Consider the following 16,940-nt stretch of genomic DNA (forward strand, 5'->3'; position numbering starts at 1 on the left):
TGAACTAAAATGTCTTCCATACAGAGCAAGGATAAAATTTTAAATCCGTCAGAAAAATGTCAGGTCACATTTAGAGGCAAGCTGATCAGTATTATTTCTGATTTCTTAACACAAACGCTAAAAGCAAGAAAGGGTTGAAATAATGTGTTTCAACCCTTCAAGAAATCTCACAATCAAGATTACAATATTCAAAAAAGCTATTCTTCAGAATCAAAGAGAAATAAAACTCTTCCAAGATAAGATAAAACAAAATGAATTCATGACTAATAAGCCAGCACTACAATAATACATAAATAAATACTACACACAGAAGAAATGATGTGTAAATTTATCTCTTTTGAACAGGAACTAAGCTAATGAGATATATGATCATTAATTTTTTTTAAAGCTCGTAGTTTTTAGTTATACTTCACAGCAGAATGTATTTGGCATATTACACATGCATGGAAAACCTTTTATTTCTCCTAAAACATTAGAAATAAATCAAAATGACAGGATTTAATGAAATATCCCTATAATAACATTGAATTTAAATGGTCTCACCTATCCAATTAAAAGACATAGACTGGCAGAATGAATTAAAAAACAAGACTCAAGCATATGTGGTTTAATTGTATGAAAGAAACTTGCCTCAAAGGCAAACATAGTCACAGACTGAAAGTCAAAAGATGAAAATAGATATACCATACAAATGGAGTCGCTCCCCGCAAACAGGAATAACTACTGTCACAGCTAAAAGAGTAGACTTCAAGCCAAAATTAATCAGAAGATACACAGAAATTCACTTCATACTTGTAAAAACAAAATCCAACAAAATGATATAATGTTAACAAATACTTATGCCCCAAACACTGGTGTACCTAATTGCATAAAATAGACACTACTCAAATAAAAGACTCAGATAGATACAAGCACAATAATACTGGGTGATTTTAACACATCTCTTACAACAGTAGATAGGTCATCCAGACATTTATTTAGTAATGATGCTTTTGACATAAAAAATTTCATAAATCAAATGGAATTAACAAATATCTATAGGATAGTTCATTCAGTGACAACTGCTAATGGAACCCTCCGCAAATAGAGAATAGAACATATTTTAGATCACAATGCAACTCAAAGCATTGTGAGGGAGAGAGAGAGAGAGAAAGAGAGAGAGAGAGAGAGAGAGAGAGAGAGAGAGAGAAGGGGGAGATGAGTATGATTCCTTGCATGTTACAAAATCATATTGGAATGAAATTACAAATGAACACTCAAAACACTAAACCCTACAAAAACTATATAAACATGTGAAGGTTGAACAAAACATTATTAAATGGTGAATGAGTGATAGAAATCAGGGGAGAAATTAAAAAGCTCTTTGAATCAAATGTGTATAATGATATAACATACAAGAATGTCTGGGACACTATGAAGGCAGTTCTAAGAGGAAAGTTAATAGCTATGAGTGCCTACAAAAGAAAATCAGAAAGATCCCAAATATAATACCAAATGATGTATCTCAAGTTACTTGACTGTGCCGAGAGTTACTTGAAAAAAGTAAAAAAAGAACAATTGGGTGCAGTGGTGCATGCCTATAATTACTGTGCTTAGGAGGCTAACGCAGGAGGATCACAAGTTCAAAGACAGCCTCAACAACTTAGCAAGGTCCTAAATAACTTAGTGAGATCCTGTATCAAAATAAAAAAATAATTAAAAGGGCTAGGGATATAGCTTGTGGCTGAGCATCCCTTGGTTCAAAAATGAAACAACAAGCAAACAAAAACATTTCCAAAACCAGTAGAAGGAAGCAAATAAGACCTCAGAGCTGAAATCAGTGAAATAGAGAATTTTTAAAAATGCAAAGGATCAATAAAATGAAGAATTGGTTCTTTGGAAAGATAAACACAGTTGATAAACCCTTAGTCAAATTAACCAAAAGAAAAAAGAGCAGACTAATAAAATTAGAGACAAGTAAGGAGAATTCACCACAGGCATCACATTAGGATCATTAGGGTCTATTTTGAAAACTTACAATAAATTGGAAAATTTGAAATAAATACATTTCTATAAATATATGATGTGCCCAAATTGAATCAAAAGGACCCAGAGAACCCAACTGTACTAATAACTAGCAATGAGATAGAAGCAGTAATAAAAGTCTGCCAAAAGAGTGAAGTCCAGGACAGGTGGATACTCAGTGGAATTGGACCAGATCCTTAAGAACTATTACCACTACTCCTCAAATTATTCTAGGAAATGGAAAATGAGGAAACACTTTGGAATTTATCCTATGAAGCCAGTATCACACTTACACAAAAACCAAAGGACACAACAAGGAAAGAAAACTACAGACCAATATCCCTGATGAACTTAGATGTAAAACTTCCTAATAAAATAGGAGCAAATAATATTCAACAACATATTTAAAAGATTATACATCATGACTAAGTTGGTTTTATCCCACAGTTGTAACAAGGGTATAACATTTGTCAATCAATAAATTAAAGTCACCATATAAATAAAATTAAAACTGAAATCACAATCATTTCAATAGATGCAGAAAAGCCTTTGACAAAATGCAGCACTCAATGATGATAAAAACACTGAAGAAACAAGACAGAACTTACATCTACATCATAAAGGCTATTTATGACAAGTCTAAAACCAACATCACTGCAAATGGAGAAAAACTAAAACTATTTCCTTTAAAATTTGGGACAAGACAAGATTGACCCCTCTCACCACTCTGATTCAACACAGGGCTAGGAATTATAGCCAGAGTAATTAGGAAAGAGAAGGAAATAAAAGAGATAAAAATAAGAGAAGAAGAAGTAAAATTAGCACCAATTGCTGATATGAACCTATACTTACAAGATCCATGAATCTCCACCACAGGAGTGCTAGAGTTAATAAACAAATTCAGCAAAGCAATAGGTTACAAATCCAACATACAAAAGCCAATAATTTTCCTATACATCAATAATCTGCTGAGAAATCCCATCAAAAATAGGCAAAAACCCTCCAATAACCCTAGGAATAAATATAACCAAGGAGGTGAAAGACCTCTACAATGCCATAATTTTTCTTTAAGACTGAGTAATAGTCCATTGTGTACCTACACCACACATTCTTTATTCATTCATTGGTTGAAGGGTACCTAGGTTGGTTCTGCAAGCACAATATGAGTGTACCCTTTTCCACACATCCTCGTCAACGTTTATTGTTAAAAATGGATACTTTTACCCTGCTGGTTGGAATGCAAATTAGTAGAACCACTATGAAGTTTCCTCAAAAGACTAGGCATGGAACCACTATACAACCCAGCTATACCACTCGTGGTATACGAAATTAAAGTTGACGGCATAATTCACAATAGTCAAAAGTACAGAACCAGCCTAGGTGTCCATCATGGATGAATGGATAAGCAATCTGTGCTGTACATACACAAAGGAGTTTTACTCAGCCATTAACAATGAAAGTATGTCATTTGTGGGAAAATGGATGGAATGTGAGAATATTATGTTAACCAAAAGAAGTCAAACTCAGGTAGTATGTTTTCTCTCATATGTGGAAACTACAGAGGAATCATGAATGACAGGAAGTTGACTTTCTAATAATAAAAGGATGCTTATATAGCACAGATCTTCTCAGCTTTGTTCATGGCAAGACATTCTTAGAAAAATATCAAACTTATGTGACCCACAAGGGTAATCAGGTGATGCTGTTCAAGACTAGATTCTCCCCTAAGGTTCTGACATGCTAGGTGGCTCCCTGCCACCAAGAACCAAGGGGATAAATTCCTTAGCACACCATAACCTCTTCCTGGTTTTGGAAAGTCATATAACCATTAAGAAATTGATATGGAGGGCACCGACTATTTGCATTTTAGGTAGCTAGAAGTTGTAGGATTGAAATAATCAATAAAAACATGAAAAAGAGGAGATCATTGTTTATTGAATTTGAAAATACTGCACCAATTAGTCAGAGAGAGAGGGGTAAACTTAAGGATAGGGATGACCCCAAAGTTTAAATGTCTTGGTACAAGCAAAAATTCCTGGCAGTTCATGTCAGACTTTACAGGCAGTCGAATTGGTGAGGTCCAAGTCAAGGGCTCCAAACAGTACCAATAGGGCTCATGTACAATAACTTAGTTAGAGATAGAAGAAACAGTAATGTTCCCTGAGGTAATGAAGCAAGATGTGAGGAAAGGGTGAAGTGGGAAATGGAACAACAGACCTGGTTACAGGGATGAACTCCCTGGTGGCCAGTGGGGGAGGTGCACACTCTATTTCCCTGCCCTCAGAACCCTTTCCCTTTGTGACTCTTCAATGCTTAGTGATGAAGGACTGGAACTATAGCCAAGCCCAGGCCCCCTGTGAACTCATTTGGCTTTGGCAGCTGTGCAATTCAGACCATGAAGAATGTTCTCTTCTCTGAATAGCCATAGAGAACCATGGTTGATCTTGGTTCAATTTCTTGGGGTATTGACCCCAAATATACATTTTTAAGCTTGCTCTTCCTCTACTTGTGCTTCCGGCTATTGAAATTTCTAATATGTCACAATAAAACCATCAAAAAGGTAAGGAAGCAGAGTGAACCCCAAGGAAGGTTCTTATATTTTAAAGTCAATGGAACTTTTATGTATATATATGTGGTACTGAGAATTCAACCCAGTGCCAAAATAGGCAAACCCTCTACCACTGAGCCACAACCCCAGCCAGAGATTCTAATTTTTGTCCAATGTGAAATGTTTTGTGAAATGACCATTGTGATTTGTCATTTCCTTCCTCACATTACTAAATGTTTGTGCAGCTCAGAAAGACATGGAAGTGGGAACACTAAGGACAAGATAGAGCTTCACTCTTTAGAGAAAGAAGTCAGACAGGGATTCAGATGGGAAGAAGGTTTCCATCTGAAGATCACAGATTATCTTTTGGGGTGTGGTGGAGTTTTCCAGGAGAAAGTTCCAAGCATAGTGATTCTGAAGTTCTTAATGGGTTTGGATAGAGAGATTGGCTTCTCTGAAAGAGATGTCTGTTCTAACGTCAGATGCTGAGTCTCATTTCCATGTCAGGTGCCTTCATCAAGCCTTCCTATTGTGCTGTTCAGGACAGCAGTGCTGACCTCTAGGACTTCTGAGCAGAGCCTGCAACCTAAGCTCTGTCCTCAGGAAACAGGGGACCCTTGGAGGACACTCAAATTCTATTTCTTCCTTGAGAAACGATTTCTAAGAACATCAAATGTGGATCCCACCGACAAAATTCTCCTTTGTAATTGTCAAAGAAGGGAAAATTTAAAATATTACAATGCATTTCAAAATTAATAAAAGAAAGAAATACATTTCAACTGACTAACAAATGAAGTGTTGGTCACCATCCTCCCTCCCCCTCACAACTCTTTCCCTTTGTGACTGTCCAATCCTTAGTGATGCAGGTCTGGAATTATAAACAAGCCCAGGCCCCCAGAGCACTCATTTGCTTTTGGGAACTGTGCGTTTCAACCATGGAAGAACGTTCTCTTCTCTGAATAGCCATAGAGAACCATGATTGATCTTGGTTCAATTTCTTGGGGTATTGACCCAAAATGTGTATTTTTAACCTTGCTCTGCCTCTACTTGTGCTTCTGGCTATTGAAATTTCTAACAAGCCAGAATGAAACCATTCAAAAGATAAGGAAGCAGAGTGAACCACCAAGGGAAGATCTTATATTTTTTTGTCAATGGACCTTTTATCTATATATATGTCGTGCTCAGAATGGAACCCAGTCCCAGGCTATGCAAGAGCTCTGCCAATGAGCCACAACCCCAGACAGAGATTCTTATTTTTGTCCAATGTGAAATGTTTTATGAAATGTCCATTGTGATTTGTCATTTCCTTTCTCACATTACTAAATATATGTGCAGCTCAGAAAGACAAGAAAGGTGGGAAGTCTAAGGACAAGATACAAAGTCACTCTTTAGAAAAATAAGTCAGGCAGGGGTTCAGAGGGAAAGAACATTTCCATTTGAAGCTGACAGATTATCTTTTGGGTGTGGTGGAGCTTTCCAGGAGAAAGTCCCAAGCATAGTGATTCTAAAGATCTTGATATGTTTGGATAGAGAGTTTGGTTTCTCTGAAAGAGATGTCTGTTCTAACATCAGATGCTGAGTCTCATTCTCGTGTCAGGTATCCTTTATCAAGCGTTCCTATTGTGCTGCTCAGGACAGCAGTGCTGACCTCTAGGACTTCTGAGCAGAGCCTGCAACCTAAGCTCTGTCCCTCAGGACACAGGGGACCCTGGGACGGCACTCAAATTCTATGGTCTCCTTGAGCAGAGGATTTCTAAGAAAATAAAATGTTGATCCCACCCAAAAAATCCTCCTTTATCATTGTGAAATGAAGGAAAATTAAAAATATTTCATTGCCTTTCAAAATTAATTAAAGGAAGAAATACATTTCTATTGACTAACAAATGGAAGGTTGGTCAGCCTCCGTCTCTGTCCTCAGAATCCTTTCCCTTTGTGACTCTTCAATGCTTAGTGGTGTAGGCCTGGAACTATAGACAAGCCCAGGCCCCTGTGAACTCATTTGCCTTTGGCACCTGTGCAATTCAGACCATGAAGAATGTTCTCTTTTCTGAATCGCCATGGAAACCATGGTTGATCTTGGTTCAATTTCTTGGGGTATTGACCCCAAATGTACATTTTTAACCTTGTTCTGCCTCTACTTCTGCTTCCGGCTATTGAAATTTCTAACATGCAAGAATGAAACCATCGAAAAGGTAAGGAAGCAGAGTGAACCACCAAGGGATGTTCTTATATTTCTTTGTCACTGAACCTTTATCTATATATATGTGGTGCTGAGAATTAAACCCAGTCCCAGGCGAGGCAAGCCCTCTGCCACTGAGCCACAACCTCAGCAAGAGATTCATATTTTTGTCCAATGTGAAATGTTTTGTGAAATAACCATTTTGATTTGTCACTTCCTTTCTCACATTACTAAATATTTGGGCAGCTCAGAAAGACATGGAATTTGGGAAGTCTAAGGACAAGATACAAATTCACTCTTTAGAGAAAGAAGTCAGGCAGGGGTTCAGAGGGAACAAATATTTCCATCTGAAGCTCACAGATTACCTTTTGGGGTGTGGTGGAGCTTTCCAGGAGAAAGTTCCAAGCATAGTGTTTCTGAAGATCTTGATGGGTTTGGATAGAGAGTTTGGCTTCTCTGAAAGAGATGTCTGTTCTAACATGAGACCCTCAGTCTCATTCCCATGTCAGGTGTCCTTCATCAAGCCTTCCTCTTATACTGCTCAGGACAGCAGTGCTGACCTTTAGGACTTCTAGCAGAGCCTGCAACCTAAGCTCTGTCCTCAGGACACAGGGTTCCCTGGGAGGGCACCCAAATTCTATGTCCTCATTGAGCAGATGATTTCTAAGAACATCAAATGTGGATCCCACTGCCATCAACCTCCATTCTAATTGTCAAAGAAGGGCTGGGGAGATAGCTCAGCTGGTAGGGTGGTTGCCTCGCAAGCACAAGGCCCTGAGTTCGATCCCCAGTACCACACAAAAAAAATAATAATAATAATAATTGTAAAAGAAGGGAAAATTAAAAATATATCATTGCCTTTCAAAATTAATAAAAGAAATACATTTCTACTGACTAACAAATGAAGGGTTGGTCACCATCCTCCCCCACCCTCAGAACCCTTTCCCTTTGTGACTCTTCAATGCTTAGTGATGCAGGCCTGGAACTATAGACAAGCCCAGGCCCCCTGTGAACTCATTTGCTTTGGCAGCTGTGTGATTCAGAACATGAAGAATGTTCTCTTCTCTGAATAACCACAGAGAACCATGGTTGATCTTGGTTCAATTTCTTGGGGTATTGACCCCAAATACTCATTTTCAAACTTTCTCTGCCTCTACTTATGCTTCCAAATATCGAAATTTCTAACAAGCCAGAATGAAGCCATCCAAACTGTAAGGAAGCAGAGTGAACCATCAAGGGAAGTTCTTACATTTTTTTGTCAATGGACCTTTTATCTATATATATGTGGTGCTGAGAATCAAACCCAGTCCCTGGCTAAGAAAGTGCACTCCCACTGAGTCACAACCCCAGCCAGAGATTCATATTTTATCCAATGTGAAATGTTTTGTGAAATGTCCATTGTGATTTGTCATTTCCTTTCTCACATTACTAAATATTTGTGTAGCTCAGAAAGACATGGAAAGTAGGAAGTCTAAGGACAAGATAGAACTTCACTCTTCAGAGAAAGAAGTCAGGCAGTGGTTCAGAGAAGAAGATGATTTCCAACTGAAGCTCACAGATTATCTTTTGGATGTGGTGGAGCTTTCCAGGAGAAAGTTCCAAGCACAGTGATTCTGAAGATCTTGATGGGTTTGGATAGAGAGTTTGACTTCTATGAAAGAAATGTCTGTTCTGATATTAGATGTTGAGTCTCATTCCCATGTCAGGTGTCCTTCATCAAGCCTTCCTATTGGGCTGATCAAGACAGCAGTACTGACCTCTAGGGCTTCTGAGCAGAACCTGCAACTTAATCTCTGTCTTCAGGACACAGGAGACCCTGGGAGGGCACACAAATTCTATGTCCTTCTTGAGCAGGCGATTTCTAAAAACATCAAATGTGGTTCTTACTGACAAAATCCTCCATAATAATTGTCAAAGAAAGGAAAGTTAAAAATGTTTCATTGCCTTTCAAAATTAATAAAAGGAACAAATACATTTCTCCTGAATAACAAATGAAGGGTTGGTCACCCTCCGCCCCCCTTCTCAGAAACTTTTCCTTTGTGACTCTTCAATGTTATTGATGCAGGCTTAGAACTATAGACAAGCCCAGGCCCCCTGAGAACTCATTTGCCTTTGGCACCTATTCAATTCAGACCATGAAGAATGTTCTCTTCTCTGAATAGCCATAGAGAAAACCATGGTTGATCTTGGTTCAATTTCTTGGGGTATTGACCCGAAATATACTTTTTTAACCATGCTCTGCCTCTTCTTGTGCTTCCAGCTATTTAAATTACTAACACATCAGAATGAAACCATCCAAAATGTAAGGAAGCAGAGTGAACCACCAAGGGAAGATCTTATATTTTTTTGTCAATGGACCTTTTATCTATATATATGTGGTGCTCAGAATCGAACCCAGTCCCAGTTGAGGCAAGCGCTCTGCCACTAAGACACAACCCCAGACAGATTCTTATTTTCGACCAATGTGAAATATTTTGTGAAATGTCCACTGTGATTTGTCATTTCCTTTTTTGCATTACTAAATATTGTGCAGCTCAGAAAGACATGGAAGGTTGGAAATCTAAGGACAAGATAGAACTTTACACTTTAGAGAAAAAAGTCAGGCAAGGGTTCAGAGGGGAAGAACACTTGAATCTGAAGCTCACAGATTATCTTTTGGGGTGTGGTGGAGCTTTCCAAGAGAAAGTCCCAAGCACAGTAATTCTGAAGATCTTCATGGGTTTGGATGGAGAGTTTGGCTTCTCTGAAAGAGATGTCTGTTCTTACATCAGACGCTGAGTCTCATTCCCATGTCAGGTGTCCTTCATCAAGCCTTCTTATTGTGCTGCTCAGGACAGAGGTGCTGACCTCTAGGACTTCTGAACAGAGCCTGCAACCTAAGCTCTGTCCTCAGAACCCAGGGGACCCTGGTGGGGCACTCAAATCCTATGCCCTCCTTGAGCAAGAGGATTCCTAAGAACATCAAATGTGGATCCCACCACCATCATCCTCCTTTATAATTATAAGAGAAAGAAAAATTAAAAATATTTCATTGCCTTTCAAAATTAATGAAAGGAAGAAATACATTTTTACTGACTAACAAATGAAGGGTTGGTCACCGTCCTCCTCCACCCTCAGAACCCTTTCATTTTGTGACTCTCCAATTCTTAGTGATGAAGGCCTGGAATTATAGACAAGCCCACACCCGCTAGAACTCATTTGTCTTTAGCAGCTGGGCGATTCAGACCATGAAGAATGTTCTCTTCTCTGAGCTATAGAGAACCATGGTTGATCTTGGTTCAATTTCTTGGGGTATTGACCCCAAATGTACATTTTTTACCTTGCTCTGTCTCTACTTCTGCTTCCAGCTGTTCAAATATCTAACATGCCAGAATGCAACCATTTGAAAGGGAAGGAAGCAGAGTGAACCACCAAGGAAATTCTAATATTTTTTTGTCAATTAACCTTTTATCTATATAAATGTGGTGCTAAGAATCGAACCCATTCCCAGGTTCTGGAAGAGCTCTGTCAATGAGCCACAACCCCAGACAGAGATTCTTATTTTTGTCCAATGTGAAATGTTTTATGAAATGTCTATTGTGATTTCTCATTTCCTTTCTCCCATTACTAAATATTTGTGCAGCTCAGAAAGACATGGAAGGTGGGAAGTCTAAGGACAAGATACAACTTCACTCTTTAGAGAAAGAAGTCAGACAGGGGTTCAGAGGGGAAGAACATTTCCATCTGAAGCTCACAGATTATCTTTTGGGGTATGGTGGAGCTTTCCAAGAAAAAGTCCCAAGCATAGCGATTCTAAAGATCTTGATATGTTTGGATAGAGAGTTTGGTTTCTCTGAAAGAGATGTCTGTTCTAACATGAGACCCTCAGTCTCATTCCCATGTCAGATGTCCTTCATCAAGCCTTCCTATTGTGCTGCTCAGGACAGCAGTGCTGACCTCCAGGACTTCTGAGCAGAGCCTGCAACCTAAGCTCTGTCCTCAGGACACAGGAGACTCTGGGAGGGCACCCAAATTCTATGGTCTCCTTGAGCAGAGGATTCCTAAGAACATCAAATGTGGATCCCACCGACAAAATCCTCCTTTATAATTGTCAAAGAAAGAAAATTAAAAATATTTCATTGCCTATCAATATTAATAAAAGGAGGAAATACATTTCTACTAACTAAAAAAATGAAGAGCTCTGAGATTCTGGCATAATGAATGTCTAAGCTTGCTAATGAAAGGATCAAAAGAAATCCGCCCCAGCCCATCATTCTTTCCTTTTTGTTTTCAGCGTCAGGCCACACGCTTGAGGAAAAGTGATGCATTTAAAGGTAAGGTCTGTCTGTCTGACCTGAGCTCTACAAGGGTGAGCCTTCCTATCTCGTCCAGCTCCATGATCTTGGAGCGTGTCATGTTGTAGGCACAGACTCTCAGGAAACAGTCTCAGAGAAGAGGTTCAAGAGAAATCAGTCAGATCTGAGACATTCCTCAGAGTCTCTGCCTTCCCCTCCTGTGTCATTTCCATTCTCACATTACTAAAATGTTTGGCCAACTACTGGTTACTGCCTAGTAGGTGGCCATGTGAGATGTCCAAGACACTTGGTTGCTCTGGAGTCAGAATTTCTGTGTGCCTCCATGGTATAAACTATAATTTCTCATTGCTCAGATTCATCTCTGACTTAGCTACTGACTCCTGTTGCTTCAGGTGGTAATTTTTAGTATCCTGGGATGATGCATATGAAAGTACTTTATAAATAAAACCACACGTACAGGTAAATCTTCTTAATATCATCCCTGACAACATGACCTAGTCGGCAGATTCTTAATATCTTCTTTCTCATAAAGGGACTCTTGAATCATACCTGTGTTTCTACCTTCACTACATATAACCCACTGTCCTGGTTTTCCAGGGCGGAGAACTTGCCAGAGAGAAGCAGAGGAGGGGAGGAAGCTGCTTTCTATTCTGAAAAGGTAATTAATCATTTCCCTTCTTTACTGGGTCCTGTTCTCACATGTTATATACATTCCCCAGGGATTCACTGCAACATGCCCTGATCACAGTAGGGATAGCCACAGTAATGGGTATGTGAATGAAGGCCTTGGGAGGGGGGGAATGTGTTGTGAGGACATGGATGTGGGGAGTGTAAAGCAGGTAGCAGGCTTCCCCACCATGGACAGTACTGCAGACCCTCCTTTCCCTTGTACTGGTCTGGTTACAGCTTTGTACTTTGTCTCCTGCAGCCCCTCGGGCCAGAATAGTGATATCATCCACTTCCGGCAACTCTTATGTCCAGATCCCCTCTGTGGAGTGTGTAATAGAACATCTGCTAAGGTCAGTCAACTGCTGTGTAAAGCGTCCTTGGAAGATGCTGCTAATTCTGTGTCCCATGTGCCTTCCATAACGTCTGTGAAAGACTCATCAGTTTTTCTGTCTGCTGTTGTCTCAGCCATCCCTTCAGAAACTTCAATATCAGCCCCTTTGTCTGAGCCCACTCCACCTCCCTCCTCTGAAGTCTCATCTGACCAAGCCACCTCTTTAACTGAACAAGTTTTGCCCTCATCACTCTCTGGTGACTCTCTGCCACCAGAGTCTGTTCCTCCCTTGAGTACAGAACTTCCAGTGGATCATTTCCCAACTCAACCACCTATTCCAATCCCTCCTCCCTTGAGTTCAGAACCTCCAGTAGATCATCTCCCACCTCAACCACCTGTTCCAATCCCTCCCCCATTACATGACAGTCAAGAAAAACCATCTGATGTCCAACCTGAAGCCACCCTGTCTCTGGTGGATAGCCCGGATGGGTTGTCCACTGATGTCCCAATGACCAGAAGCACTGAAAGTGCAAGTCTTGCAAAACAGTCCCATGCTGAGAACTTGTCTCCACCTAAATTGGAGCACACTGATGATAACGAAAACCTCATTGACCTCCATTCTTCTGAGCCCTCTTCTGAAAGTGATGCTACAGCCAACCTTGTAGAATCTGGAAACATCTCCTTTCTCAGCCCAGATGTCTTGGCACTTCTGGAGAGACAAATAAAAAAGAAGGGTGATTTCCTGATGCAGAAGGAAAACAAAAAGAAAAAATCTTTTCCAAAAGAACTTAAGCCAGACTACCAACTCAATTCTTCAGAGAAAATGTTAGAGTCAGTTGCTGATCAACAGGACTCACCTGTCTCTCTCCCTTTACAGAGCAGCAAAGACAAATCAGAGGAATTGCAGGGACACCACCAGATCCCATATCCTAAGTCCTCTGAGGGTCATTTGCAGCAAAAATACACCCAATTCTTTTGGGGACTCCCATCTCTGCACAGTGAGTCCTTGAATCCTAAGGTATTTGTTTCAGGTGACTGTTCAACCTATGTCTATTTCAATAAAATGTCCAATTCCACCACAGTGGATGAATCTCCAGTTCTACCCCATTCCCCACCTCTGTCCTTGCCTGAGATCCAATCTCAACCCTTGACCCAATCCCCGCCCCAGTCTCAACATACTCCTCCTCCTCTCCCATCTCAAGACCAGTTTCAGTCCTCGGTCCCTATCTTGTCACCACTCCCATCATCCCAGGTTCAAAGCTGTGGAGTGTGTTTTCATAGATTCCAGGATGAGGCACAGTCTCTCCTGCCATCTGAAATTCATGACTTGGAATATAACGTGTTACAGAAAGAACAGGAAACTGTGTGGGGTTTACCCTCCGTGGTCCAAAAATCCAAGGAACAGTTTTGTCCTCCAGCTCCCAATCTTTCATTGGATAGGCAGTCCTCCAAGGCTTATGTTTCACCATCGATCCTTCTGGGAGATTTTCCCCTCAAAAAAGAGCTTCGGAAGAAACTAGAGCACCACCTTCGAAAGAGACTTATTCAACACCGGTGGGGTCTGCCCCACAGAGTCCATGAGTCTCTGTCAAGTATGAATCCTCAAACAGAAGTTCCTGAGGCAGCTGAATCTAAGAGCAGTTATGGACTTTCATGGATCTCTTTGTTTAAGGGTCAAAGTAGCAAAGAACTTAAATTGAGCCAACCCAGAAGTTCCCATGAAAGAAACTCTGAATTACTTCCTCTAGAGGAGAGAGTGAAGAAAGTAAAGAGTCCAGAGAGTGGCAAAAAAGATTATCCACTGAGTGACCCAAAGTGGGCTCCAGATAATAGTCTGTACTCTGACTTTGAGACAGACCTGAAAAATCAATTGAATAGTCTTTTAGGAAAACAATCAAGAACCTCAAGGGATAACTCGATTCAGAAACAACTGACAGAAACTCTGGAAGTACATTTGAGCAAGAAATTTGAGGAAATCAATGAGAGTCAGATGCCTGGCTCTGTGCATAGATCATGGCATTCTATAGAGCAGACATTGAGTGGCTCCAAGAATTCCCCCAGCAAAATGAAACACAGTGATTTGGCACCACTGGTGGGTGAGGACAACTGCCTCAATACCTCCCAGGATATTTCCTTCCTTGGTTCCAAAAAACAAAAGAAGTTGGAAGACCATATTAAACTGTTTCATAAGAGGATGATATGTGGGCTTCCCCACAAGGTCCAGGAATCCATAGATATCTTCAACATGAAAGGGACCCCATCCTGGTCCTCTTTTCATTCTGAAGTTCCCCCCTCAGCCAGCCTTATTTCTGGTAAGGCTTCTAATATTGGAGTCTCCAAGCCCCTTAAAGGAGGCTTTCACACTTTTCATGGAGATAAGATGGGAACAACAAATTCAGTTCCCACTGTAGATCGTCCTCTTCCTGCCACTTCAACTGTGAGCAAGGAAAGTAAGAGGACACTAAGATATTCACCCTCTTGTATCTCTCATGAGCTTACAGAGAACATCAAGGCAATTGAGAGTGACAGACAGACTTTGTTACCCTGCATACGCAGTGACATAGATGAAGAGAGTCAGAAGCAGACTGTAATAGCCAATAGATGCAGCTCAAAGCTGCCCACAAGGCAGGCTGGGGCTAGACCCAAGTCATGGAATAAGGGAGTGAGTCCCAACAATAGCACAGAGAAGCCCCAGAGAAAAATGATTAAGAATTTAGAATATTTTCCCACATTTAACAAGTCCAGGGAGATATTCAAGGCAAAAGAACTCTGTGTTGTTCGATCACAATCTACTAACAGCCTGATGACCATAGAGGCAGAAAGCTTCTCAGTGATAGATGTGAATATGAGTAAAGTTGAACCAACCCTGACCACTGAAAGGCCCCCAGAAGGAATATCAGCTCCCAAAGATTCTGAATCATCAGATCTTAAAAATCAGTTGCTTAATGAGTTGAAGTTTAAAATGGAGAGCAGGGAGTGTGGCCTGGCTTCAGGCTTTACCCCTGACTTGTCTCTTGCCTCAGATGACTTGACATCTAAGACATTACTAACTCATTTCCAGAGTGCTTCTAGTGGGGACATGGCAGCTTCTCAGGTGCTACAAGCCCATTTTGAGAATAGAGGGATCAGTATAGACCAGGGACAAAAACCCTGGATCCCTACACATGTTTTATGCAAGTGTCAGGACAAGAATTTACCACTAGCATCAAAGAGGGAGTGCCCGCTGGCATCCAAAACAGGCGAGTTTGGTGGAGGGGATGCAGGGTTGGGGACACGCCAACCTAGAAGGAGGCCCCACCACACTCAAGACACAACATTAAAGGAGGTATTTGGGAGCAAGTCCTCCCAAACCCCATCACTGAAGGGACAACCTCCTCCTGAAAACATCAGAAATCAGATTAAACACTTTTTTCAATGGTTTTGTCCTAGTACAAAAGCCAAAGGGCAAGAAGGTTTTCTGAAAAAGGGCAGCTCTTCATCATCCGTGAAAGGCCGAAACCTGATTAAGAGGAGAGCTGCCTTCACTGGGAATACTGAAGCTCAGAAAATCATGACAGACATTGGGAAGGTCTTAGAGGAGAAACTAGTGGGGAGGCATGCAGTAGAGAAAAAGCCTCTTTCCACCCTGAGGATGTCTGGGAAAATTCAGCACAAGGCAGGACCACAGGTTCGGGCAAAGCCTGTGCAGAAACAGGCCTTCAACCTCAAGACTCCTTGTTCTAAGGTGCCAAGTGCCAAGTCTTGCAGCCAGGAAGTTGGCCTCACTGGTCAGAGGTATCCTATAAGAAACAGATTGGTCATGGAAAGGGGCAGACAACCCCAGAAAAGTGTGACAGTACAAGATAAGCTATTATATCGGAGGCATTCCCCACCCATACCATACAAGGAGACCATGCTCCACCGAAATACTACCTACAGATGTCAAGTTGGTCAGGTGCCTCCAGCTACCCCTACTTTTGCTAAAGGCACTGTGTTGGGAAATTTGTCCCTATTGTTTAAACAGAAAATGCTTCTCCAGAATGTCTAGAAAGAAAATTTTCTCCTCCCCAAATAATATATTCCTTGTTGAAAATATTGATTTTCCCCAATAAATTTTCTAATAAGATGCTTTCTTTTTTGTGAACTGTGTTGGAGGTTTGGGTATTGGGTAACCCATATCTTAGGGAAGGGGAGAACCTCTTACTGATTGCCTCTCTGGACTTCTAAAAGGTGACAAGTGTGTTCAAAAAACCTTTGCTCTCACTGCTTCCTACCCCTTACCTTAGCCTTAATGACAATATATGACAGCCTACATCTTCCCCCTGCAGTGATAAAGATGGGTCTTCCATACCTAAAGAGATTCAAGGTTCGAAGAATTTTGAGAATGGAGTGGCTTAGTCATTTTTCACAAACAGATGTCAGTGACCAGAGGATCATACAGAATGGAGAAACTTGCATGAGAGTATTTGGCGGTATTGCTGCAGTGGATTCTGGGTGATGGGGGTAGGGTCTACGAGCAGGGTAGGTGCTGCCTAAGAAGCTCTATAAGGGACTTGTTAATGGTTAAAAGAAACATACTTTGAACTTGCCATTGGTGTTCCTTACTGAAAAATTACTTAAGGGAACAGTTTCCCCTCCCTGGTTACTTTTTCATGCTGCCTGGACTTGGTATTTTCGCAAGCAAAAGGTAAGCCCAGTTATTGGTGTAGGTAAGCCCAGATGTTGGTGTTAGGAATTTTAAACAGGAAGCTACCTTACTCCCAGGGTAAGATAAAGCTGAGATAAAGTCAATGATACTTAGAGAGAGAAAGTAATGAAACAAAAACATGAAGAGGGGAAAGAATGACTTTGCTCGTGGAAAAAACGGTTCATCACACCCACATTGTGAACAAATGCTCTTTCCCAGTGTGATCCTGTCAGCACTTCCCTTTTCCA

General features: G+C 40.8%; 1 protein-coding gene across 1 annotated transcript; it reads left to right on the top strand.

Annotated features, from left to right (window-relative positions):
- Window positions 1–4,438: 4,438 nt before the first annotated feature.
- Window positions 4,439–16,053, top strand: LOC306644854 (spermatogenesis-associated protein 31D1-like; the record flags this gene model as incomplete). Its single annotated transcript, XM_079112122.1, has 4 exons — window positions 4,439–4,564; window positions 11,005–11,044; window positions 11,624–11,684; window positions 11,955–16,053. 4 exons carry the CDS (start codon window positions 4,439–4,441, stop codon window positions 16,051–16,053), a joined length of 4,326 nt encoding a protein of 1,441 aa, XP_078968248.1.
- Window positions 16,054–16,940: the final 887 nt, after the last annotated feature.

This window comes from Sciurus vulgaris (genome assembly GCF_902686455.1).
Source record: "Sciurus vulgaris genome assembly, chromosome: 15".
NCBI lineage: Eukaryota > Metazoa > Chordata > Mammalia > Rodentia > Sciuridae > Sciurus > Sciurus vulgaris.